The sequence below is a fragment of the Polyodon spathula genome, chromosome 22 (genome assembly GCF_017654505.1).
Source record: "Polyodon spathula isolate WHYD16114869_AA chromosome 22, ASM1765450v1, whole genome shotgun sequence".
Lineage (NCBI taxonomy): Eukaryota > Metazoa > Chordata > Actinopteri > Acipenseriformes > Polyodontidae > Polyodon > Polyodon spathula.
This window is the reverse complement of record NC_054555.1, coordinates 20,852,677-20,879,793: the sequence shown is the minus strand read 5'-3', so window position 1 is coordinate 20,879,793 and position 27,117 is coordinate 20,852,677. Positions and strand designations below refer to the sequence as shown.

At 40.6% G+C, this 27,117-nt stretch overlaps 1 protein-coding gene across 1 annotated transcript in view; it reads left to right on the top strand.

The window, feature by feature from the left end:
- LOC121297389 (SEC14-like protein 2) overlaps positions 1 to 27,091 on the top strand; it is a 33,960-nt gene extending 6,869 nt beyond the window's left edge. Inside the window, exons 3-12 of the mRNA XM_041223697.1 lie at positions 6,364 to 6,407; positions 10,092 to 10,154; positions 10,584 to 10,772; positions 11,542 to 11,637; positions 11,828 to 11,888; positions 12,473 to 12,556; positions 13,545 to 13,651; positions 20,421 to 20,560; positions 21,965 to 22,134; positions 23,037 to 27,091. Of these exons, the coding sequence (XP_041079631.1) occupies positions 6,364 to 6,407; positions 10,092 to 10,154; positions 10,584 to 10,772; positions 11,542 to 11,637; positions 11,828 to 11,888; positions 12,473 to 12,556; positions 13,545 to 13,651; positions 20,421 to 20,560; positions 21,965 to 22,134; positions 23,037 to 23,188 (1,106 nt within the window). The 3' untranslated portion in view covers positions 23,189 to 27,091. The remainder of the gene's footprint in view (positions 1 to 6,363; positions 6,408 to 10,091; positions 10,155 to 10,583; positions 10,773 to 11,541; positions 11,638 to 11,827; positions 11,889 to 12,472; positions 12,557 to 13,544; positions 13,652 to 20,420; positions 20,561 to 21,964; positions 22,135 to 23,036) is intronic.
- The last annotated feature ends 26 nt before the right edge of the window (positions 27,092 to 27,117 follow it).

Genomic DNA, 27,117 nt, shown 5'->3' with positions numbered 1-27,117 from the left:
TAAGCATTAAAAGCACTTTACAAAAATGTTATCGAAGCAGGAGGACATGACTGTCTGACGCCAGGGATTTTCACTTTTCCCATGCTTTTATTACTGTGCAAGACACAATGCTCTACCTATGCTTTGCAATGACTATCTGTGCTTTATCAAACTATCAGACCCAGAGACAGGGCTCTAATGGAACTGCTTTCATGCATAGACCCAGAGACAGGGCTCTAATGGAGCTGCATTCATGCATAGAGATAGGACTCTAATGGAGCTGCATTCATGCATAGAGACAGGGCTCTAATGGAGCTGCATTCATGCATAGAGATAGGGCTCTAATGGAGCTGCTTTCATGTATAGAGATAGGGCTCTAATGGAGCTGCTTTCATGCATAGATCCAGAAACAGGGCTCTAATGGAGCTGCTTTCATGCATAGACCCAGAGACAGGGCTCTAATGGAGCTGCTTTCATGCATAGACCCAGAGACAGGGCTTTAATGGAGCTGCTTTCATGCATAGACCCAGAGACAGGGCTCTAATGGAGCTGCTTTCATGCATAGACCCAGAGACAGGGCTCTAATGGAGCTGCTTTCATGCATAGACCCAGAGACAGGGCTGTAATGGAGCTGCTTTCATGCATAGACGCAGAGACAGGGCTGAAATGGAACTGCTTTCATGCATAGACCCAGAGACAGGGCTCTAATGTAGCTGCTTTCATGCATAGAGACAGGGCTGTAATGGAGCTGCTTTCATGCATAGACCCAGAGACAGGGCTCTAATGGAGTTGCATTCATGCATAGAGACAGGGCTCTAATGTAGCTGCTTTCATGCATAGAGACAGGGCTCTAATGGAGCTGCTTTCATGCATAGACAGGGCTGGAATGAGCTGCTTTCATGCAGGGCTCTAATGGAGCTGCTTTCATGCATAGACCCAGAGACAGGGCTCTAATGGAGCTGCTTTCATGCATAGACCCAGAGACAGGGCTCTAATGGAGCTGCATTCATGCATAGACCCAGAGACAGGGCTCTAATGGAGCTGCTTGTGTGTCACCCTTACATTACTTCATATGTACTTGTCCAGCTTTGATGAAACATGGTTATTCTTTTGCATTACTGAGAATATCTGAATCTCTGATCTTTATAGAAATCCATAAACATGGCCATTATGGGAGCAAAGAGTGACTTTAGCCTATTTGATACAGTACAACAATGGCCAAAGGTTTTGCATCACCTTAGAATTATAATTTTATTATATATATATATATATATATATATATATATATATATATATATATATATATATATGAATACAATTTAGATATTTTATTTAACATCATGTAATCAAAGAAACTACAAAACTATATTGCAGAAGTCTACCGGAAGCCTAATAGTAATACAAATGTAAAAGTAAGTTTTCACTGGGCAGTACCTAACAGAATCTCCATAAATACACAGGTAACACACCACAGAACAAACCCACACACTGAGGGGGAAAGCGTTCCAATGCTAAATTCAATTGAAAACAACAGACTGTATTTATTAATGACATGCATACTGTGCGAAAACTGTGCATGTCACATATGGAAAATTACAAAGCGGTATGTTATTCAATATGTTAAGGATACATTATTCAGCAGATTTCATTTGACTTAATGAAGTCAAATTAGGTAATTTTATAGGTGATGCAAAACCTTCGGCCATAGCTGTACAGTAGGTTGGGCCTGGATTGGTGTTGGTTTAGTACAAAGACCACAGCTTCAAGTTGACATTTCTTTTGCATGTTTCCCTTCCCCAGTGTAAGGCTAGTTTTCTTAAAAATAATAAGTCAGTCTCCTTCAAGTAATTTTCAATCAAAAGAGTTTCAATCAAAGCGAATCCAAAGGCAGTCCAGGACACAATCGCAGCATAAGCTGCAGGTAACCCTACAGGCCTTGGGAAGGTGGAAGGATTCTGAGCAACCAAATCCAAGTTACAGATTAATACACAGGGCAGGTTATACCCCACAGGTCGTGGAAATCTCCAATGATGTAATTTAAAAAGTGAGTATCGATGTTTCTTAAACTGCACAGGCTCCATTTCTTTAATAAATGTCAGGTTTATTTTAATATGTTCTCGGATCCAAAAAAAGATTCAGTGAACAAAAGGCATATTACATTTTTATAGCAAAGCCCATATTGGGTTTCCCCTCCCCAGTCCTGGCCGTGGGCCAATCACCCGAAACTACACCAGGCTGATTTATGCCCGTTTCAGGGCCTGTGTGCAGTGAGTAGTGTTGTTTGTATAAAATCTAGTGTTGTGTGCAAGCAATCCAGTCAGTTAAAACTGACTCCATCTTATGGCTTACTCTAACTACATCTTTCCTTAGAGTCATGGGCCCTTTTGTAGCTTCACAGTTCTGTTATTTATTATCTCCTAATGTGCTTGAGATCCTCATGTTCCACTGTGCTTTGCATTCTAAAAATCTCCTTAAAGCCTGGGCACCTTCCAGCCCTTAGTGCTGTTATATATTGCCTGCTTGCAGTCAATGCTGGGCAGGTAAGCTGCAGGCCCAGAGTCTGTGACTCTGGCCCTCATCAATTGTCAGCAGCACATGCATTTTGGAACTAGCAGTCTGCTATCTCTGGTGTCAGAGAATAGCATGAGTGTAGCTCTGCCTGTCCACTGGCGCACTGTGAACACACCTTTAGCCTTTAGAAGCAGTTTCAGCTGGGTTGATTGTGGTTCGCATCTACGATTAAAATCAGCATTTTAAGTAGAGACAACTCATGCATAAACAAGGGTCGAGATCACAACTGCTCTTTGAATCATAAAAAAAACAAACAAAAAAAAACTGTTTTATATCATGACTCTCAGACATGCAGGCACCCATGGCTGCATGCAAAGTTACATGATTCACTGGTTTGAGCTACGTTAGGCAGTAGATTAAAAATCACAATATTCAGAGATGGAGCCTTAATGATTTCTTACTTCTTTACTATTTAAAGGGTACATAAAATGATTGCAATTTATATAAAATCTTACACCTGAACTATTAACAGCTGACAACACCACTAGTTAAGGAAATGTAAAAAAGAAACGAAAATGACATTTGAAGCTACTTGCTTGTTAATATCAGTGAAGTATTTCCATAGAAATCTTCAAGAGCTGACAGGCTTGGATTTCTGAATGAAATGGGAGGTCCATTTACACCACTTGTGTCTCATTTTACTTCTCTTTTTATCCCATCTTTATACAGAAGATCCTTTTTGTAGATGTCACACTGTACAGCTGGTTTTATAATTTCTGTTTGCTTACCCGTTTTTGGTTAGATCTGTAACTGGAGTTTGGTTGGCTCCATGTGTGGCTCGATGGCCTTTGTCCGAGTGGCAGGGTGGAGGTCATTTGTGACGCAGGTGAGAGGGTTACAAGATTTCACTTGATAAAAACAAAGGTTGTTGTCCCAAGCTTTGCGATAAGATTAGCAGTGTTTGTGGGGTTAGAAAGATAACCCACTATCTCTGGGTCCCCAAATCTACTCTCTGGTATCTGAGGTGTGGTCCCTGCCTGTAAACGGGATCAGACTTTTGAGAGAAAATGTGCCAAAGTATTCTGTTTAATATTGTTATTAACATTGAATGCACAATTATACCTGTACATATCTGTGTGTCACTGACAGGCTGGCTTTAGTGGGGACGTCAGACCAGAAATGAACAGGCAGCACTGAGTGAAATTGTGAATGAAAACACTGCTGCACGGTTTATTGTTAAACAGAAAATAAAAGGGTGTAACAAAAACACTGACACCAAAACAGGACACGGCCCTTTAGGCCAAAATAAATAGACACTAAGAAACAGGGTGGACGAACGCAGAGTACAAAACAGGTACGGTGCTGGTGCTTCCAGCACTCGTAGCAATTGATCTTTTTAATTTCTCCTCTCTCACCTGTTCTCCACTCTTGAACACACAACCCTGAGCGAGTGCTTCATGCATATATATATATATATATATATATATATATATATATATATATATATATATATAGTTGTGCTGGGATTCAATTACCAATTAATTATTCACTTGAATCCCAGCATGTGAACTAATCTGTGCACTCCCATGCTCAAATATCAATACTCTTACTTTGCATGTAAAGTGATTTGTGCAATCCTTGAGCCTAAATACAAGTTACACTTTATCACCTGTGCTCATAACCCATATTTAAATCTCTGCACTTATATACATAAACACCAACATTAACACCCAACACATAAATAAACACAGGGGCGGGGCACATTGCCACAATCACACTTATTTGTTGTGGCGAGTTAACTTAATTGGCTGTTCTGAATTAGGGAAAACAGATGGGGTACACCAAACGCATTGTACTGTTTGTCAGGCTGAACCGGTGAACTTTTTATGCTTGTCATGCATATTCATAAACCTGTTCCTTGCCCCTCTCAACCTGAAACCATTCACAATGTTTAACTTTGTGACAGGAGTCAGGAACCAATTAAATGTTTCTGACTGAAGAGGTTGAATTTTAGCAGCCGTATGTTATAAATTCAGAAGACATTATGATAACAAACTGTTAAATGAAAATAGCTAGTCAACACTGATTTATGACCAGCACTATGTTAATAACAATATAAAAAGAATCACAATTATATTGATAAATAGTCCAAGAACATAGACAACAAAACAGAAAGCTAGAGAAAGTAATACATTGTGTTTTAAAAGCTACAGCCTGTTCACGCACACTTGAAGGCTTATCCTGCTATGTGCTAGTTTATCAGTAGAACACCTTGATCAAGGGAACCTTTGGTCAGGAGCCTCACCAGTGTGTGTCAGATTGCATAGATTAATTCCTTATCTGTCTGCAGTGTTAATGGAGACACTATGACCTATATTACATATCCTGCTTATCCCTTGTCTTGAAATGTGGCATTAACATGATTTTAGAGATCGTCATGAGACTTAGTTCTTCTACGCTGTTCTGTACATACTGTTGATCTATGGTCAGCGATTTAATTTCTTTGTAATAAACAACTTGTATGTAAAATAACTAGTAGGCATTGATTATAACTCAGGAGATCACCAGCCTTGTATAGGGTTCCTTTAGTACAGTGCTAAAGAACTGCTCACGCCCTTCATATAAAAGAAGCCCGCTCAATTAAATTTAAGGGGTCAGTTTATCAGTTTCAATACATTAGCAAATCTGCTGCATCTCAGAGCTACACCAGACTGCTGCAGCGGCATTTCAATGCACAATCACAAAGCTGAGTCTCAGTTACTCCACTCTGCTGCAGCTGCATTCCAATGTACAATCACAAAGCTGACTATTCTACTCCCAATATGAATGGCTAACATCAGACAGTTTATTTTGTCCAAAGAAAGAGACGATAGATTTACATAGCAGCAAGATTGTTTTAAAAACCTTAAATATAAACATTTGGCATTTATTTTTAAATAAAACATTAAATGTGTTTAACTTACTACACTGCACCAGGTTAATAGTTACCAGTAAAAGGCCATTTCAGTTAAAACTCAATTATAATTAAGAGCTTAATTATACAGGTGTTCATAGTAATGTCCAGTTAATGTCCACCTCTGTATTCCATTCCATGTATTGTAGTATAGTCCTCCTGTGGCAGGCTGGTGAGTGGATAGAGGCCCAGAGACAGACTGCAGTTCAAAAAAATAATGATTTTATTATAAATAACACAAAATAAAAGTGCACAAGGGCAAAACAAAAGGATTCAAACACAAATAAAGCAATACAAAAAAAACAGACTTACAAAAATAAAGTTTCCAGGCTGGGTGATGCCTTCACTGGATTCAAAATTTCAAAAATACAAACAAACCAAAAAAAACCCACCAACCTGCTTCCTCAGCTCCCTCTTTTCCCCAATGAGACCTAGAGGCCTCCTTTTATGTCAGGTGGCTGGGCGCTGATTGATCGTTAATTAAGTTAATCATTTAATCAACTAATCAACCCCAGCCACCTGAACATAATAAACCCAGGCAGGCAGGGGAAGTTAACCCCATCCCTGCCAATTTAGGGCAGAGCTTTGCTCTGCCACAAGGAGTATAAAGGCATAGTTTAGGCATAGGTAAAGTACTTACTCTAGGAGGGTAAACTTTGGTAAATGCCTTTCAAAAGCATCACTAACATGGTAAACTTTAAGGGAACACGCCACCAATATTGAGCACTCAAAGCCTTTGTCCTGTGATGAACGTGTCCTTTCACTGAATTTCATGCAAAGAAGGTCTTTTATATGGTCTTGTACAGTACTTGTAAGTGATTTCTTCTGTAGAAAGCACAGTTTATTTCTTTGAAATATGCAACATATTTGGACATATGCAGGAAACTCCACGCTAACTGAAATGTTCCTTTTTTTTCCAGCCAGGAATTTCAACATCCAGAAAGCAGAAGCGATGCTTCGCAAGGTAGGACTTTCTGCACATTTTTACTTTGTGTATTGAGATCTGTGTTCATTTATTACAGTAAAAAAACACTACAAGGAATTGCAACAAACAAAATAATGCCACAAAGCGTACCTGTTGTGGACTTCCATTCATTATGCAGGGCTCACATGTGCAGCTTTGAAAAACGCATAGCATATTAGAAATAATGGGCACTACATTAGTTTAAAGAAATTTCTGTTTGCAAGCCTTGCTTTCAGTTGGGGTTGCACTTGCTTGGCCATCGCCTGACTTTCCTGTCATTACAGTGACCCAGGGGGTACAAGTGTAACAGAGAGAACAGAGAGGAATTATGGGGGATTTGACTGAAGACTTTAACATCTTAAATGGAGTTGGCAAAGTTAACCCTAGCCAATACTTTTAAGTGCAGCACAGAAACCAGAACCAGAGTTGGAATCTAAATGGAGATAGACTTAGGACAGAGTGTTAGACGCTTCTCCACACAGTGCTGAGAGTATGGAATGGGTTACCTAGTCATGTTGTTGATGCTGAATCACTTTGATTCTTTAAGTCCCAACTTGATACCTGGCTGGGACTACACTAGGGTTAAAGTTTGCTTGTCTTGTTGGTTAATAGGGGAAGCAGCCGTTTTTTTAACCTAGCGTAGTACAACATTTTTCAAAATGAAAGTATATTTTTGCTAAAATGTGTTTCTTTTCAAACTACACAGTTTGATTAAGCCGTGCTTGACTGTTGTTGTTAAAAACTTTAATTCATCAAAGCAGACTTTAATAAACATTCTTAAACTATTCTTAAAGAATGAACAGTTTGTTTAAACTCTTTTTATATGTCACAAACACACTTTGTATATCCTCTGCCCATTTACACATATACTATACCCTTTATTTCATGTTTTCCACTACCAAGTTGTACCTTTTAACAAGAACAAACAGATTAGAAGTCTCATTTTTAGATGAATCGGACAACAGTTAATTGGGTTTCTTCTTGGAACTATTGGTAACACGACCTTGAAAAGGACTCTTTTGTTAATCTGTGTTGGACATTCCATATCTGCAGTCCATGCAAACAGCAATATGTATTCACAGTGATTTGGGGTTTCTGCAGTTGTAATGCAGCCAAAGCACAAAATCAATACTCTTTACTTGCTTAGCCGCTGATGTCTCAATTGTGAATCGGTTACAAAATCCTTTTTTGTTTTCAGTACATCGAAAAAGTACCTTGATGTGGAATAACAGAGCAACAAGTCCACAAGATACATGGAACTATTTTGTTAGCTGCAGTTATTTTAAAATGTGTTGATAATGCCTTTAGATTAGATTAATGTAAATGTAATAAGAGTAAAGGGAAGATATGATCCAGGTGTAATTTCCGAGGGTTTGATTATACCATCATAGTTTGACCTTACTAAATTAAATAAGCACAGTGGAAAACAGGTTCCATAGTTAGAACAGAGGTGGCCTTGGTTAGGAATAACAAAAATGACATTTGAATATACAAAACTGCGTGCAGTTCACTGCGTACATGTGACTGAAAGAGCTGAAACAAGCCCTACTCTTGTCTAATAAATTGTATTGTATTTTGCCTATTTCAATTTTAAAACAATATGCATATAAAGATCAGCATGCTTTTATAAGGGACAAGGTTTTAAGGGCAGCTGTTAAAAGGGTCATGAGCACTGGACCGTCTTTTAGAAGTCTTTCATTTGGTTTGAGTTGAAGAGTATAGCACCAGTGTAGTATCAGAGTTCCATGTGAAATTGTTTCCTTGTGAAACGTGAATTTAGAAATTGTCCTTGCTATATTTAATGCTGTCTGATTGCACTGGGGGTTATTTTATAATAAGCTTTTATAAGACGAAGAAGAAGGGTTTTTTGATGTTACAACTGGACACTAAAACACATTAAAACCTGAATATGTAACAATCAAACAAAACATGATCACACTACACTTCAAAACAAGGCTGGCTCGATGGCAGTGGAATGGAGTTCCCTTGAGTCAGACTGTGCACGTATGCACAGTTAGCCTGAAGAGGCTGGCCCAGCCAAGCAGAGAGCGAGCTGTGCTGTCTAACCCAGTAGCACACCTCTGAATTGAAAACCAGGCCTCCAGTGGTAAAGGAATGAATTCCCTTCCGCGCCACCTAGACCCTCACTTGACATTCCTACAAAGTCGTTCTGGCTGAATTTCATCACAGAGCCCCTAATCTCCCATGTGCTGCACAGACAGATCCTAATTCCAAGGCATGTAAGCCTTGGGATCTGCTTCAACTCAGACCTGTTCTTCAGGTTTGCTACAGCAGGCATTAGCAAGTAATCACTGCAGCTGCAGAGCTCCGCACCTCGCGGTGATGTCCCTTTGAAACTGGGGTTTTGAAAAACATCACATCATACATGTATTTTCATTTTAAAACTTGATATCTGGTACTACCTGGTTAAAAAAAGTGCTCAGTTTATATGCCTTATTCTCGGGTTGTCTGTTTGCACTTGCACTTCCTGGGTTATTTCACCTGAGCAGTGTCTTCTGGGTCAAAGCTTGGTACTGACTAAAAGCATGTCAATCAATAGGTTAATGACAGGAATGAATCCAATGAAGGGGTGAGGACAAATTCATCCTCCAATTGAAATCACCCAGGAAGTGCAAGGCAGTCTAAACCCTAGTGAATGTTATGCAACAATACTGTTAGCTACAATTACCTTAAATTACAGACAGTCTGGTTAATCATTGGGAGCAATGGTATAGCATTGTAAAAAACATGGTTAACCACATTTAAATGCATGTGGAAAGTGCAAAGTGTACTTTGGTACTCTCCAGGGTTGTACCTGTTGCTCCTATATAAAGTACAATGCTCTTTACAAAGGTACTACAGAGCAGTCCACTCAATGCAAACACAGTTAATGTAGATATTACTGGTGCAAACTGAAAAAAAATGAATCCACTACAGTGAAAACACTGGTTGCAATGGGTAGCTCATTAATATAAAATGATTCCACAGGTTCCAGTGATTAGGGATTGGCTAGTTTAGTAACTGGTGTTTCGGATATGACACTCACAGGACCCTTGAGTCACACAGTCCTGGGAGTCCAGGTTTGCATCTGGGCTGATCTTCACTGGGGTACGTCACTCTGAATCTGACTCCCCTGCGGGTTATGGAGACAAAATCAATGAGGACTGAGTGGCCTCACCTTCCGCTATAGAGGCTCATACTGGTGTGGCACCCCGCAAGCTCAAAGCAGAAACACCTGCAGGGCTGGGCTTGGTCTGCCAGGGGCTGATAGCTGTCAAGCTCTCGGGTGGAGGCTTGGCTTGGTGGTGATCAGAGGCCATCCACTGATCTTCAGTGTCCCTGAGCTGTTGTGGTGAAAGGAGGAAAATAGGGGTAAAAAAAGAATACTACACTCTGAACAAAATCTTAAAACTGTTCTGTTATAAATGTATTTGGGGTGTAAATACATTGTAATGCATGGGGTTACAAATTATCATGGGAAATGAATGGTGGGAAATATTTCATGCAATTGAAAATAGATTTCTAAACAGCCACACAGATGTTATGGGGTTTGCTAAGATGCCAGGTATATTGTAGACTCTTGTGAATGTGTAGTAGCAGGCCTCAGGTGAGGAGGCTGTGTTTTGGTGAAATGCATGTGTTGGATTGTAATCATATGTACTAATGTGGTGGTGTTGTTTTCAGCATGTTGAGTTTCGGAAGCACTTGAAGGCAGACACAATAACTACAGACTGGCAGCCTCCTGAGGTAAGGGTGAGGGAGTGGCCAGATCAGGGGTCCCTCAGCTTGACTGCAATGGGGGTTGCAGTCCAGGATTAGGATTGGGATTGCATTATCGTCTTGTTTTATCAGAATCAGAACTGAACCGTGCTCCCTAGGTGCATTAAATAAACAATAAAAGACTTTCACAGCATAATGAAAGTTTGTTCAAATTGATCAAATGAATAATAATAATATTGTGTTTTGTTGGAAAAGAACAAATTCACTTTTTTCACACAGAGTGGTGAAAGTTTAGAGTGGGTTACCCTAGTCATGTTGTTGGTGCTGAATCACTGTGATCCTTTAAGACCCAACTTGACAAAGTTTTGAGATCAATCAGCTGTGAGGAACTGGACTAGCACTGATGGGCCGGTTAGCCTCCTCTCGGTCTCATGTTTGTGTGTCTATGTTGCCCAGGTGATCGATCGCTACCTGTCGGGTGGGATGTGTGGCTACGACAAGGATGGGAGCCCTATCTTGTATGATTTGGTGGGGCCCCTGGACCCCAGGGGCCTCCTGCTCTCCGCCTCCAAGCAGGACTTCCTCAAGACCAAAGTGCGGGATTGCGAGAGGCTGCAGAGTGCGTGCCAGCAGCAGAGTGAGCAGGTACGTCACAAACGCCATTTACACAGGCCAGAGAGCATTGCAGTGGATGTGTCCCATGGCTTTATGACTGCCTGGTTGATTCTGAGTTCTGTGGCTCCAGTATTGAATGTCAGTCATTTTGCTTGGGAGTTACTGACTTGTTGGGATTTGGAAGCTGTATTTAGTAGATACCAGGCTAGTGTATTAAACCCAGCACATGTTGGCAGCTGTTAGATAGATTTAAAGGGATGTTTCATATTGTATACATTTTCAGAAAATTCCTTACTTGTTTAATATCCTAATATGAGTATTTTGTAACTTCAAGTGAGGTGGTTTAAGAAATTACCACTAGTGGTGTGCAGCTTTAATTTCAGCCCCTGCGAAGTGCTCCATTTAGTTGCTACAGTTGCAAGGGGGGCAGAAATTACAGTTGCGCATCACTTGTACTCATTTCTAACACCACCTTTTAAATTCAGCTTTTAAAACGGCTATTTAGAAGCTCCAGAGGTTAGAAAAAGGACATTTGTGAGTAGGCCTGGTAAGTAATGATCTAAGAAGAAATAGCAATGGAAACAAAACACACATAACAGGATATTAAACATCTAAGATATTCAATTTAAAATGTAGATGGTGTAAAATCAATTGACTTTAACATGTTGTAATAAGGGAATGTAAAATGATGATGTTTTTCTTGAACTGGTGAAAAACAGCAGTACTGGTGCTTTGTGCCATTGCTTTGCTCTGTGGTGCTGTGTCTGGCTCACTGTGTGTCTTTGGAACTCTCTTCCAGCTGGGCCACCACGTGGAGTCCATCACCATGATCTACGATTGCGAGGGTCTGGGACTCAAACACCTGTGGAAGCCGGCCATAGAGGCATATGGAGAGGTACAGGCACACACCTCCACAACATCTAATCATCACGCTTCTCTACCTGCTCCACTCCTCCGATTACTGACTTGGGACTATAGCATGGGAATGTGGCCTACTTCTATTGGATTTGCAGTCGTGTGTTATAGTTCAGATGCACACATAGCTGGCAGTGCAGTGTCCTCATGTCTCTCTTCTCTCTTGTCAGGTTCTCACCATGTTTGAAGAGAACTACCCTGAAGGGCTGAAGCGGCTGTTTGTGATTAAAGGTACAGAGTTACAGTGTTCCCCGGGCTACTCCTTGGCTTGGCTGTAGAACCCCTGAGCTAACCCTACACGATCCCAGCCCATTTACAAAAGCACTCAATATCAGTGAGCTTTTCTTCTGAGCAATCGCTACACTATCACAGCCCATTTACAAAACGTATATTCATTTTAAATCGTAATATATGGAACTACACTAGGTTATAAACATACAATCCTCTCTTTTTGCAGGATTCCTTTTCAGATAGTCTTGCACTTTCATGTTAATTTCACCGGGATAGTGAAATTGCACCTACTGCCTCTTTTCCTGTTAGTGACCAACAAGCTGCTTCCCCTAGTGGCACTCTGCAGCCAGTAAGACGCTTGACCCTGAAGACACTGCTAGGGTGAAAACGACCCAGGAAGTGCAAGTTAAATTGATTTCCTGGAAGGAAAGGCAAGCAGACTGAGAAGTTTTCTGTGTTGAAACAGATGCCATGTTTTAAAATTCAAATACTTGTTTGTGATGTTCCATTCACATCTACACACTTGAGATCAGTACAGTCCATAGAATTGCCATTTAACAGGTGTGTCTGTGTTCCTTTCTTAGCCCCCAAGCTCTTCCCTGTGGCTTACAACCTGATCAAGCACTTCCTGAGTGTGGACACGCGCCGCAAGATTATCATCCTGGGAGGTGAGTACCTGTCTGCTTTCAGCATGCAGTTAAACATGGGGAGCCAGGTGTGGGTGCCTGTTTGTCTTCAGCATCCAGTTATACATGGGGATCGAGTTTCAGAAGTGAGGTATCAGGGAACTAGGAGGCACAGCAGACTACTTCACTCATGCCTAGAACTGACACACATCTGAAGTACATAGAGATACTAAATTATTCCAGTAAATTTAACCTAATATGTATTGCCAACATTTCTAAGATTTTATTATAAGATATTTTCTTTGATATTCCATATACTTCACGAAAAACTGACAAGAATTGAAAAATGTGACATTTAGAAATCTAACATGAAATACTGTACTACTATTATGGCTTCCGGTAGACTTTAGAGATATAATTTTACAGGCTTTTGGCCACAGCTGTAGATAGCGCTGTTGTCCCTCATCTTTAATGAGCAGGAACATTAAATAATTAACAAAAATCAGTATGAAAAGTGGGGCATCCCTGACTGATGTCTTTAGAGAATAAGAATTGAATTCACAGTTTAATTATTTAGTTGGAAGCGGATTGAAACCAGTCCTGTTTGTTTCCATTGGCAACTGACAAATGTCAAGCTGGATTGATTGGGTTCACTGGCAATAATAAGTCTGTCTACAACACTACATTTGCACAGTATAGTTTCAGTTTTACAATGTTTTTCTCATGGTTGTATTTTGCATTTACCATAGTTTACTATGTTTTTTTACTATGCTTTACCATACCTCTCTGGGCCTTACAGTGCTTACCTATGCTTTACCAATGCTCAAGCAATACTTTGCTGCACTTTGCTATGCTTTTACTATGATCAAATTTTACAAGGACTCTCTGACTCACTCTGATGGAGGATATGACCAAATGAGTTTGTAATGGCTGGGTGTAGATTGCTCCAGTTTGATATTGGAATGAGGTGAGTTTTACATGGTTAAACGATTGATAAAGCAGATGTGTGACTGGCCCTGTGTCTGCTCAGATAACTGGCAGGAGAGTCTGCTGCAGTACATCGAACCGGACCAGCTGCCTGTCTGCTACGGGGGGACCCTAACTGACCCTGATGGAGACCCTCGCTGCAAAACCTGGGTGAGTCAGTGTTACAGCAGATCAGAACGCTCAGTTTGGATCTTTACAGTGAAAGCGTTCAAATAGACAAACAGTCTGCATTGGTATGGATCACCATTCAAGTGTATGCTATTAAACTTAAGTGCCATTGTCATTCCTGAAGCTTTAAAAATAGACAAGTGTGCCACCACATATATTCAGTGGTGAGACCTGCATGACATGTCTGTGCAGTTTACCTGTTACATACTTGTCAGGAATTGGGTTCTCTGTCTTTAAATGGTACAGAAAATGCTGTTTACAGATACCTGTCTGCGCAAGCTAGTCTCGGTAATCTCCTGTAGCAGGTGGTGTTTATAATAGTGCAGTGGACTCCCTCTGTCTTACTTCATTCTAATTCTCACAAGGCCCATATTGTTGATCTTTTTGTTTTCCAGAATTTTTTTTTTCCTTGACTTAGGCGAAGCCTGTTTTTTCTGCTGCCACACTATAAATTCACTTCCTTCCTGTGTTACAGGCAATAGGTCCCTACCTGAGCCTAACATTAGCCTTCCTTTTCTTGAATGTACAGAAAAAGCAATCTCTTCCATCAATGTGTAGTGTTGTGGCAAGATAGCCAGGCTTCAATAAGATCACCAGCTAACCAACATGGGGGTTTGTGATAATGTTATTATTTAAGGACTCAAGTACTAAATACTATTGAGTTAATCTTCTTTACTTTTTATCATAATATCTCAGCCAGTGGGATATTTCAGTTTCTGTTTTTTTTTGCAAGTCCACAGTGACACCTTGTGATCACCTACTGCTACTGTTTTCCAAGGATTTATTTGTTTAGAAATGCTAAAGAGTAAAAATGTCTTTGTAGGTGCATTGGTTTGTTTGCTTGTATATTTATTCATGGGGTGATTCTGTTTGTGTCAAACCTTTGTACTTAGAGATCAATTATAAATTATGCATGTATATTCTAAAACATTTACTGGGGTGTGGTATTTGCTGCTCTTTCTTGCTTACATCTTAAAATACTTGCACAAGATTTGAATGAGGAATTCATCCCACAGGTGCAATGGTATACATATTTACAGGATGGCATATTTGTTCTTTATTTGACCCCCTTACAAGGATTTCTGCAGTGGCACCAGTATTGCTGTCTCATATGACATTCATCAGCTTACCGGACAGTTGGTGATATTTGATATGCAAATTATATTAAATAACGTGATCAACCAAATGGTGTCTAAATTGTGAACAACCTTTATTTATTTACTTACTTATTTCAACTGGAAATGGTTGTTTCCCAATTAAACCAGAAAAAGCACTTTTCCATTGGCATAAGCAAACCAGACGGGTGGTATATATCCCATGGGTCTTTTTACTGAGCCATACCAGAACCAGGCCATGGCACTTCTCTGAATCCGGCCCTGGGCCGAACCAGGCTATTATATTTTATTTCTTGTCAAACAGTATGCGTTGTTTCAGAGCTCTGCACATCACCGAACACGCTCTGCTCTGAGAAAAACCCTGTGCAAAAGGTGAAACGTGCACAAAACAAAGACAACCATAACAAAAGTAAACTCATACCTACCAGTATTCACTTTGACTTTGACATACCTTTCAGTCCAACAGTCTTCTACATATTAGAAGTTGCATATATCATTTGTCGGTTGTTGCCAGTTTTGTCATGCAAAAAGGTAAATGTAATATTGACATGGCATCGCTAGATGTGTATTACTCCTTTCAGAAAAAAGGTGCACTGCTGTAAAGACATCTTGTCCCAATGCTCTTCAGCATCCTGTCCCAATGCTCTTCAGCTTTCTGTCCAATGTTCTTCCTGGTGCAGATCAGCTAAAATAAACAGTGAATTGTAGGAGGCACTCAGATTAAAAGACAAAGCATTTCACTGCATTCAAACATGATGTTTCTATCCTTTACTTTGATAAAAATTATACCACCCAGAAGAGGGGGCTATCTCGATTGTCTAGTGAGACACAGGGAGTCATGTTGAATCTTACCTGTGGGAACCACGTCTCACGGCGGACCAAATAAGAACCTGTGTGAATATGTGCTGCTTCTAGCTTCTATAGAGACCCCTATAGAGAACCCCTATAGGACGATGCTGCTTCTTTATAGTTTTATAGTATTAGGAATGTATGCTTGTTGAGGGGAGAGTATGCTGTATGGAAGCATAATACACAATGAGATTTGGGGGAATCTGGAAATCTTCCAGGGTAATTCACAATCCAAATTGTCGCGCAAAAGCAAAAATCATTATTTGCCTTTATTTCCTGTGCAGCAGATATTAGGACCCAGCCTGAGCCTTTTGTAATTAAAAATTCTTAAATTCTTTCCAATTGCTCCAGATTTTACTTTACCGTTACCACATATATATGTGTGTGTGTGTGTGTGTGTATATACAGTACTGTTTGAAAAGTTTTAGGCAGGTGTGAAAAAATGCTGTAAAGTAAGAATGCTTTCAAAAGTAGACATGTTAATAGATTATATTTATCAATTAACTAAATGCAAAGTGAGTGAACAGAAGAAAAATCTACATCAAATCCATATTTGGTGTGACCACCCTTTGCCTTCCAAACAGCATCAATTCTTCTAGGTACACTTGCACAACGTCAAGGATTTTGTAGGCATATAGTCAGGTATATGATTAAACAATTATACCAAACAGGTGCTAATGATCATCAATTAAATATGTAGATTGAAACACAATCATTCACTGAAACAGAAACAGCTGTGTAGGAGGAATAAAACTGGGTGAGGAACAGCCAAACTCAGCTAACAAGGTGAGGTTGATGAAGACAGTTTACTGTCAGAAGTCATACACCATGGCAAGACTGAGCACAGCAACAAGAGACAAGGTAGTTATACTGCATCAGCAAGGTCTCTCCCAGGCAGAAATTTTAAGGCAGACAGGGGTTTCCAAATGTGCTGTCCAAGCCCAGGCAGAAATTTTAAGGCAGACAGGGGTTTCCAGATGGGCTGTCCAAGCTCTTTTGAAGAAGCACAAAGAAACGGGCAACGTTGAGGACCGTAGACGCAGTGGTAGGCCAAGGAATCTTACTGCAGCAGATGAAAGACACATCATGCTTACTTCCCTTCGCAATCGGAAGATGTCCAGCAGTGCCATCAGCTCAGAATTGGCAGAAAACAGTGGGACCCTGGTACACCCATCTACTGTCCAGAGAAGTCTGGTCAGAAGTGGCCTTCGTGGAAGACTTGCGGCCAAAAAGCCATACCTCCGACGTGGAAACAAGGCCAAGCGACTAAACTATTCACAAAAACACAGGAACTGGGGTGCAGAAAAATGGCAGCAGGTGCTCTGGACTGATGAGTCAAAATTTGGCTGTAGCAGAAGGCAGTTTGTTCGCCGAAGGGCTGGAGAGCGGTACACAAATGAGTGTCTGCAGGCAACAGTGAAGCATGGTGGAGGTTCCTTGCAAGTTTGGGGCTACATTTCTGCAAATGGAGTTGGGGATTTGGTCAGAATTAATGTCTCCTCAATGCTGAGAAGTACAGGCAGATACTTATCCATCATGCAATACCATCAGGGAGGCATCTGATTGGCCCCAAATTTATTCTGCAGCATGACAACGACCCCAAACATACAGCGAAAGTCATTAAGAACTATCTTCAGCGTAAAGAGGAACAAGGAGTCCTGGAAGTGATGGTATGGCCCCCACAGAACCCTGATCTCAACATCATCGAGTCTGTCTGGGATTACATGAAGAGAGAGAAGCAACTGAGGCTGCCTAAATCCACAGAAGAACTGTGGTTAGTTCTCCAAGGTGTTTGGGCCAACCTACCTGCCGTGTTCCTTCAAAAACTGTGTGCAAGTGTACCTAGAAGAATTGATGCTGTTTTTGCCAGTACAGCAGGAATGACAGAAAGGTAATATAATCCCTTAGATGCGATGTGAGTGGTTGAAATGTTAACTGGCAATTAGATTGTAATTCAAGAAGTTAGAACTCGCTCATATCTTTACTCCTCTTCAAAGACAAACTGTCACAAAGTACAGAACAACACCAAAATTAGGATCACGTAGGTAATGAAGGATGACAGAAACGTCTGTAGTTTTGAAACTTGTATTATTTCAAGGACTTAATTTATGTGTATTATGTTACTAAAATATATACATGTTTAACACGAAAATTAATATTAAGAAAAGAAACAATAAACCAGGAGGGCTATGTTTCTATTAAACACACAGTGTCAGATCTGCACAACTTCACGTCTGTTGCAGCAGCCAGGAGACCTGTTTCTGGTTTAAGCAGAGTGTCTGCTTGACCGGTTGCACCTTGTCATTTTGCACTGGTAGCTCATTGATAATAATTGGGGTAATACCATTGTGCTTTGCGTTATGATTTTAAACATGTTGGTGCGGCGTGCAAGCAAAACTACCCCTTCAGCCTGGATGCATTGATCATTGGCAGGGAAGGAAATTAGATTCCTATTTTATAGCAATTTCAGGATTTACCATGAGCTTGATTAGCCACAGTTTCTAGTTAACAAGCTCAGGTGTGTCTTACTAAGTCAGTAGTAAAACCAGGGCTAGATTGCAGGGCTAGAATACTGGGATAGATTACAGGACTAGAATGCAGGGCAAGATTACAGAATTAGAATACTGAGCTAGATTGCAGGGCTAGATTACAGGGCTAGAGTACAGGAATAGAATACTTGGCTAGATTGCAGAGCTAGAATACAGGACTAGTATGCAGGGCTAGATTGTAGGGCTAGAATACTATGCTAGATTACAGGACTAGAATACAGTGCTAGAATACTGTGATATATTATAGGACTAGAATACAGGGCTAGATTGCAGTGCTAGAATACCGGGCTATATTACAGGACTAGAATACAGGACTACAATACTGAGTTATATAACAGGACTAGAATACAGGACTATAATACAAGGCTAGAATACAGGACTAGAATACAGGGCTAGATTAAAGGATGAATACTGGGCTAGATGCAGGACTAGAATACAGGACTAGAATACGGGCTAGATTACAGGACTAGAATACAGGGCTATATTACAGGACTAGAATGCAAGCCTAGAATACTGGGCTAGATTACAGGGCTATATTACAGGACTAGAATGCAGGCCTAGAATACTGGGCTAAATTACATGACTAGAATGCAGGACTAGAATATAGGACTAGAATACAGGGCTTGATTGCAGGGCTAGATTACAGGGCTAGATTACAGGGCTAGATTACAGGACCAGAATACAGGGCTAGAATACAAGGCTAGAATACAGTCAAACAGTTCACCCAAGTTGTGATTTAATTATTTGTTTCTTTAAAAAAATGTAAAGCGGGGTACTGGAGGACCCCGCAATGTAAACTGACCGCACTTACAAGACAGATCAATAAAGTAAACTAGTGAAGACCTACAACTCCAGCAATACAAACTCCATTGAAATGCATGGTCTTACCCTAACAATGAGAGGGGCCTCGTGGACAATCAAGCTGATGACCCCTATCCCTTTTTATATTTGACTATTTTCATTACTTGCAGTATGCTCAGTTTGAAGACATTTTAGAAAAAAAAAGTTTTGATGTTTTCAAGTTTTCAAAATCTCCCATTGAAATGCATTGGAATTCATTACAGTTTTGAGTCTCCTGACTTAGTTTTAATAATAAGCTCCATTGCACAAAAATAAGCATGGTGACTTGTGCCCCCCCCCCCCCTTTATTTCATTTCTATTTTTCATAGCCAAACCCAAAGAGTCTTTTCCCTGAAACTATAATGATTGCTTTTAAAGACAATGCAAAACAACTGAGTTTTGAATCACCCTATTATCAATCCAGTCCTTATTAAATACAGTGTGGTCAGACAGAGATGTACTAATATTGCCACAGGGCAAAGAATTAAAGTCATCCAGTAGCACTGTATTTTTTATTGTATTATTCATACAGATCATTTTTAAAAGTTCTGTTCTGTCTGTCTGTCTGTCTTCTTTTCATCTCTCTTGACAAATAAGATCACGAAACAGCGCTGCATTCTTGGTTGGTTTAATTTTTTTTATTTAATTCTTGTGTGTGTGTGTGTGTGTGTGTACTGTGGTAATTAAATCCATTTTGATTCCATGTTGTAACGCAATAAAATGTGGAAAAGTCCAAGGGGGGTGGATACTTTTGAGAGCCACTATACATACATATTCAAATACCACAATAATACTGACAAACAAATTATCTGTGCTTTACCAATCCTTGAGCTATTTTTTTCAATGTAATCATGATTGCTTGTATATTTTTTTCACTCACTGTATCAGCTGTTCAGCGGAAGCAGGTACCCTGGCATTTAGTTTGCTGGAACTTGGCTCAAACTGGAGAGCTTTTTAGCGGTGGAGTATTCAGATAGTAGCTCACCACATTTGCAGCACTCTAAGATTGGGTTTTATTAAATGACATTCAGTTGAAGAGCCAATTTTATCCAAATCTATGCACGGGGACTAGTTCATTTTCATTCCGTAGCTTACATAAAAAAATAAATAATAATATTTCAAAGTCATTGTGAATATTTTGAAAAAAAAAATATTTACAGCTGTTAGAACATAAGAAAAGTTACAAACTAAAGGAGGCTGTTTGGCTCACCAAGACTACAGGAGACAGTTAATGTCTGATAACTACGTGTTTGTTTTAAACACAGCACAGTGTTTGCTAACGCTGCGTGGGCTGATAGTCTTGTGTTTTTATGTTTGGAAGTGGAATTGAATTATATTCAGTGTAGTTGTTCAGGCTGTTCATACAGTCAGCTCATTGCTGCCTGTGTTGTGTTCCAGATTAAGTACGGAGGGGATGTTCCTCAGTCCTACTACGTGCGGGACTCCGTCAAGCAGCAGTACGAGCAGACGCTCTGCATCAGCCGCGGCTCCTCCCAGCAGCTTGAGTATGAGATCCTGTTCCCTGGCTGTGTTCTCAGGTGAGTGGGGCTTTCCCTTCCCCATCCTGACCACTCAGGAAAGGGGAGGAGCAATGGAGCAATGGAGCAATGGCTCAGCCACATGCAAGCAAGCGCATCTCAGGCCTGACCTGGGCACCCCCTGCCTGCCATTCACTCCGGGGCAGCTCTTCACAAGTCACTGTTCGTTATGTTACATTGTGTGGTGCTTTTGTAATGTGGGCTAATGTCCACTGGGAAGCATTTCACTGAGCTGGACTGGAAACGAGGCCTGCAGCGTGGAAGGGCACACAGCATCACCTTCTGTGTGGTTAGAAGTCATGTAACATCTAACATACACAGCATGTTAATATATATATATATATATATTGGGCCATTTGGCCCATCAGTGATCGTCTGATTCCTAGTGTGTGTGTGTGTGTGTGTCGGAGCACTGTCTGATGTGTGTGTGGGTCGGAGCACTGTCTGATGTGTGTGTGTGTGTGTGTGTGTGTGTGTGTCAGAGCAGTGTCCGGTGTGTGTGTCGGAGCACTGTCTGATGTGTGTGTGTGTGTGTCGGAGCACTGTCTGGTGTGTGGGTGTGTGTGTGTGTGTGTGCGTCGGAGCAGTGTATGATGTGTGTGTGTGTGTGTCGGAGCAGTGTCTGGTGTGTGTGTGTGTGTGTGTGTGTGTGTGTGTGTCAGCCAGAGCACTGTCTGATGTGTGTGTGTGTCTGTGTCCGAGCACTGTCTGATGTGTGTGTCAGAGCACTGTCTGATGGGTGTGTGTGTGTGTCGGAGCACTGTCTGATGTGTATGTGTGTGTGTGTGTGTGTGGGAGCACTGTCTGATGTGTGTGTGTGTGTCGGAGCGGTGTCTGATGTGTGTGTGTGTGTGTGTGTGTGTCAGAGCACTGTCTGATGTGTGTGTGTGTGTGTGTGTGTGTGTGTGTGTGTGTGTGTCGTAGCACTGTCTGATATGTGTGTGTGTGTGTGTGTGTCGGAGCAGTGTCTGATGTGTGTGTTGGAGCAGTGTCTGATGTGTGTGTGTGTGTGTGTGTGTGTCGGAGCACTGTCTGATGTGTGTGTGTGTGTGTGTGTCGGAGCACTGTCTGATGTGTGTGTGTGTGTGTGTGTGTCGGAGCACTGTCTGATGTGTGTGTGTGTGTGTGTGTGGCAGAGCACTGTCTGATGTGTGTGTGTGTGTGTGTGGGAGAGCACTGTCTGATGTGTGTGTGTGTGTGTCGGAGCACTGTCTGGTGTGTGTGTGTGTGTGTGTGCACTGTGTGTCAGGAGCACTGTGTGTGTGTGTGTGATGTCAGAGCACTGTCTGATGCGTGTGTGTGTGTCAGCACTGTCTGGTGTGTGTGTGTGTGTGTGTGTGTGTTGGAGCAGTGTCTGATGTGTGTGTGTGTCGGAGTAGTGTCTGATTGGTAGTCGGTTTGCAGGTGGCAGTTTGCCAGCGAGGGGTTGGACATCGGCTTCGGGGTCTTCATCAAGACGAAGGTGGGGGAGCGGCAGAAGGCAGCCGAGATGGTGGAGGTGGTTCCGAGCCAGCGGTACAATGCACACCTAGTACCGGAGGACGGCTCTTTCACCTGTCAGGACCCAGGCATCTGTGAGTACACACACTGCTAGGAGCCGGTACGCTTGCCCTGCTCATTTCTAACTGATAAGGTGAACAAGGGCGGACATCTGCAGGACTGGCCTCTGTCCTCCACGGGCCAGCAGCACACAACATCCACTACAGAGCACCTTGGTCTTAAGAGGTGATTTGAGGTTGGAGTGTAGTTCTTTTGAGGGTTTGTGGCGAAACGTAACTGAACACCAAATAAAAAATGTACAATTCGTATCTCCTGTTAAAAACACCCCCCATTGTTAAGGTTAACCCTTTGAGGTCCATTTATTCAACACCTGTCAGGTCTAATTTATTTTCACACAAGCTGTTTATTTTTTGCACACTGTTTAAAAGTAATTCTATTCACAGTAAAACAGGTTTAAAAGACACTGCATATCAACTGGACACTCAGTACTGCAACACCCCTTGTTCTCTGTATTTATCACATATCTCTTCATAGTTGTGCATACTGATAAATCGTCTCCTGATCACTCGATTTATCATCAGACTCCTCAATAATGCTATCCAAGTCATTATTTTAAAAAGCAGGGTCCGGACTGGAAAGGAAAAATTTGAATGTCAGACCTTGTCCGACATTGGACCGCAAAGGGTTAAGTTAGTGCATGGGGCCAGTGTTTTTATAAATATGCTTTACTTCACATAGCACAAGTTGTGGCAGTAACATTGACAAAAGAACACATTAAAGACTTTCTAGTTTTCACTTGTTGCTTTCTGTTTAACTGTTTCATTAAACAGTCCCACATACAGGTCCATGCACTGATCTTGTGTATAAGTACACTTACATAAGTGCATATGCCTCATTGCACAGTTATACGGGCTGTGTTCAAAGTAAAGGATGCCTTGAGAAACGCAGTAGTTAAACCATTGTCTCTGCTCCCCAGATGTACTGCGGTTCGACAACACTTACAGCATCTTGCACTCGAAGAAGGTCAGCTTCTCTGTGGAGGTGTTGCAGCCAGACAACGGCTCCGTATCCAAAACCCAGGAGCCCGAGGGAGGGGCCGGGGCAGAGTTTGCAGCCAGCAGCCAATAGCAGGAGGAGGACAGGACCCAACTGCAGGCAGCATCGCTAGCTAGATCTAGGACGTGCCACCCTCTGTACTCGCTGTATAGACATGGAAGGCAGACCAAATAGGTACTGCCACCAAGCTGGGGTGGAGGGGTGGCTAGTTTTGACAATTTCTAAGTGCTTCTTGAGCTGAAGTTGGTAACGTATCTGTCCAGATTGTTCTATGTGTAACCTTTGTGTGGCTTGCACCCCTTTCTATAATTTTTATTAATACCATATTTTGACATGTGGTATAATTCTGTTACTGTATAGTTAGTGTACCACCTAGTGGTGAAAACAAAGTACAACGTTTAGTATTTCATATTTACACTTTTAAGGCACATAGCATGCCGATACTATTTAATGTATAAATGAACTAAGACTTCGGGGTTAGTGATCTCAAGCTTCTTTCCTCAAAAGAACATTCTAATATCTGACCAATTGAACTGTTTGCTTTATACTTACTATAATGATCCCGCTGACAAGGACCCGTTCTGTACATGGATTTTATTTACATGGTAGCTCAAGTGATGGCACTTCGTACGGGCATTCCTGTTTACATGTTCTTGGGGGTGTTGGAGTCACTGTGTCCCTGTTCTGAGTTCTGATATCTTGATGAAGAATGTGGTGTCTGTTCAATGGATCTAATCATTGGCAGCTTAGTCCTTTTTAAATCACTGAATATGACCCTCCCCTCTGGCATTTCCAGGTTTGTACAGATTGCATGCACTGTTAGAGGTCTGATTTGTAATTCCGATACACCAATTGTAATGATCTCAGCAGCTGATACACCAGTGTCTATCTCAATTGAATAGACCTGTATCTTCACAGTCACGTGCCCAGATGTATTAGTTAGGTCACAGTACCTACTTTTTCAGGACACTAGCACTTGAATGGTTGAACAATTGAATATTAAATATGGGAAGCTTTGATGATTATAGTCATGGTTACCTATACTAGTGCGTTCTCAATGAGAGGAGGCGATTAGACCCATCAATACTGCGTTCCTAGCTGCTGATTTATCCCAGAACTTTTTCTAGTCAGTTCTTAAAGGATCCTAGTGATTCAGATTCAGAGACGTTGCTTAAACCCGTTCCATACTCTCAGCACTCTAACGTATACCTTGGACTGGACTCCAGTTATGAGCTGCACATAATAAAACAATATATCTCTCGGATACATGCTTCACTTTAGTACTGAAGCTAGAGCAGTCCTCATAATACACACTGTATTGCCATGTTTTCTATCTGCTGTATTACATTAGAGAGTAGTTTGTAGAAGGTCCTGTGCACACCATTCTGTACACAGAGGTTTTCTTTCAGGACCTGGCAAGACGTTGGATGAGTTACAGGTATACAGCTCAGGAAATACGAAAGCACATTTTAACACATGCTAAAAAATATACAGTAAATATACATGTAGGTTCAAATAAACTTCTTCAGGTTTGATGAAACTATAGATTATACTGATGCATTATTAACTGGAGGAACTGACTAGACCCATTGGTGCTCAGTTACCAGCAGTAGAGTTATCCCAGTACTTTACGAAGTCGACTTTTAAACAATCCTAATGATTCAGCTGCAACAACGTGCCTTAAACCCATACACTCGCCACTGTCTGTATTGTATACCCTGGGCTGGGGATGACTGTCACTCTACTTGATATTAAGATACCTTTTTAAGATTAAAAAAAATAAATAAACAGCAAAACAATCATACTTGTTCCGATGATTAGAACATGTTTTTCAAAGGTTATCACATCTTTCAGAAGAGTGGTGAAGTGAAATCACATTCACTGGCTCTTAATTTATGGTTCATTACTGCAGGGATAATGCAATGTTTGTCTTTTAAAAGCACATTCCAAAAAACCTACCCTAATAATAGAGATGCATAATCAGATGTATTTATTCCCAGTAAAGTATGTCCCATTTTTTAGCTCTATCTTGAACTGCTCATCCAACAGGGATGAAACTTGGTATGGACATTCCTTATAAGTTTTGTCTTGGGGTTCGTTTACTTATACTTGTGCATTTGTTCTAAAAGGTTACTCCGCATGCTGTTCTCAAGGGGAGTTGCCGTTTCATGGTACTGAACCATTATGGTATTAATGTAAGTCAGGGGTATAGATTACTACAGTACATACCTGTGCCTTGTTGTTCATTTTCAATTGTTTTATATCATGTTGTGCAGCATTCGCCAAGACTGTATTAAATGTACATGCAGTGAGTGCAGGTTGAAATTCAAATAGAGGGTCAGGTTTGAGCTTTGAAATCTGAACTGGGAAAGTAGACTGTTCTGATGGTCCCAAACTGAATCATGAGATATGCAAAGGGTATGTACATTGAGGCTGAAGCCACATGTAAGAGAAATAGATAGAACATATATTTTGGAATACTATATAGGGTCCTCGTCACAAAACTGTAAGGAATGTTTTTTTAAGTACTGTTTTTGATTATAAACATTGTTGTACGTTAAACAGTGCTTTGAAAAATGTGTTATAAACACGTAAACCCTCTCAGACATTTGAAAAAAGTATCATATTCTTTAAGTGTCATTTGATTAATCAGATTGGGCTAACATTCTTTAAAACAATCCTTAGTTTTGTGAAAAGACTCTTATTTTTTAAATTTATTTTTGCAGAGGTGAGAATGCTACGCCCCCTGGTGTGTCAAAGTAAAAAATGACATCATAGTTTAAGCATTATTCAAGTAAATAACATTCAAGTAGTGAATTTTGGGTTAGGGTTAAGGTTAGAGTTTGTGAAAGTGACAGATATCAGTAGCTTCTAGAGCATTTTACCATATGATCTCCATGTTCCAGTATCCACAATCAACCATGCTTTGTTTCTTTTTTTTTTTATGTATTATAGTTTTGGTTTATTTTGTAACTGCTGTCTTATGTGCACTGAACAACACACATGTTTAAAACAATGTGTAGATACAGTATTCCCAGGCTGAAAGCATGGTTTTTCCATTCCCTAGAACCAGGCTGCAGTGTGCCTGAAACGAGGTATTAGTCAAGGAGCTTTATAAGGTAGCAATCTGTGTATATGCCTGCAGTCTGGAAGGGTGCAGGTTCATGTCATGTTGATTCAATCACGCACATTTGATTTTAAATAATTGTATTTAATATATGTTATTGTGTTGGAATAGATAAATATCATATTGGTAATATTGGGGTTAATTCCATTTATATGATAGAAAACCAGATTTTCAGACCTAAGAATATATAACACAGCCTTAAAACAAATTTGTAGTTCCTGTTTGAAACACCGGCATTTGTAGGGGTACTGAAAACATCCCTCCAAGTCTGCATTACTGTAACCAAAGCACTTCTATGTTACTGAACACAATTACACTACAGGAGCAAAATGGGACCCCCGGCCTCTTTCTTTATTGGTTGTCAATACTGCAATGTAGATGTATTGTTTTAAGCAATAGAAGACATGTTTAGCTCTCTCCTCACTGGTACATTCCTCATCTCCCCTCGTTTGTTGTCTGGTGTGCTGCACGTTTGGATTGTTAGTTTTGTGCAGCTGTGTGTTGTGCACTAGAGGGGTAGCGCAGGAGCTGGCTGTTTTAATGCTCTTTACGGAGGGGGCAGGTTGACAATACTGGATAACTTAAAAATGGGGTTTAAATGCTTTCATGCAGAATCCAGGAAACTGCCAAATGTTTCAACACTTGAAAGGAATAATTTTTTTTTTTTACAATTTAAGGATCTTGTTTTTTGCCTAGTGTAGCCTGAAAAGTGCTTGGTGAGCTATTATTGTGATTCCTTCAAGTGTATTTACTATCCAGATTCTATTTGAATGTTAACACTTAAATGCTGTTTATGTAATTTGTGAGAAACTATTATACTCTACTATACCTAATAAAACTTACAAAATGTTATAATTGAGTCCCAGTTGTCCTA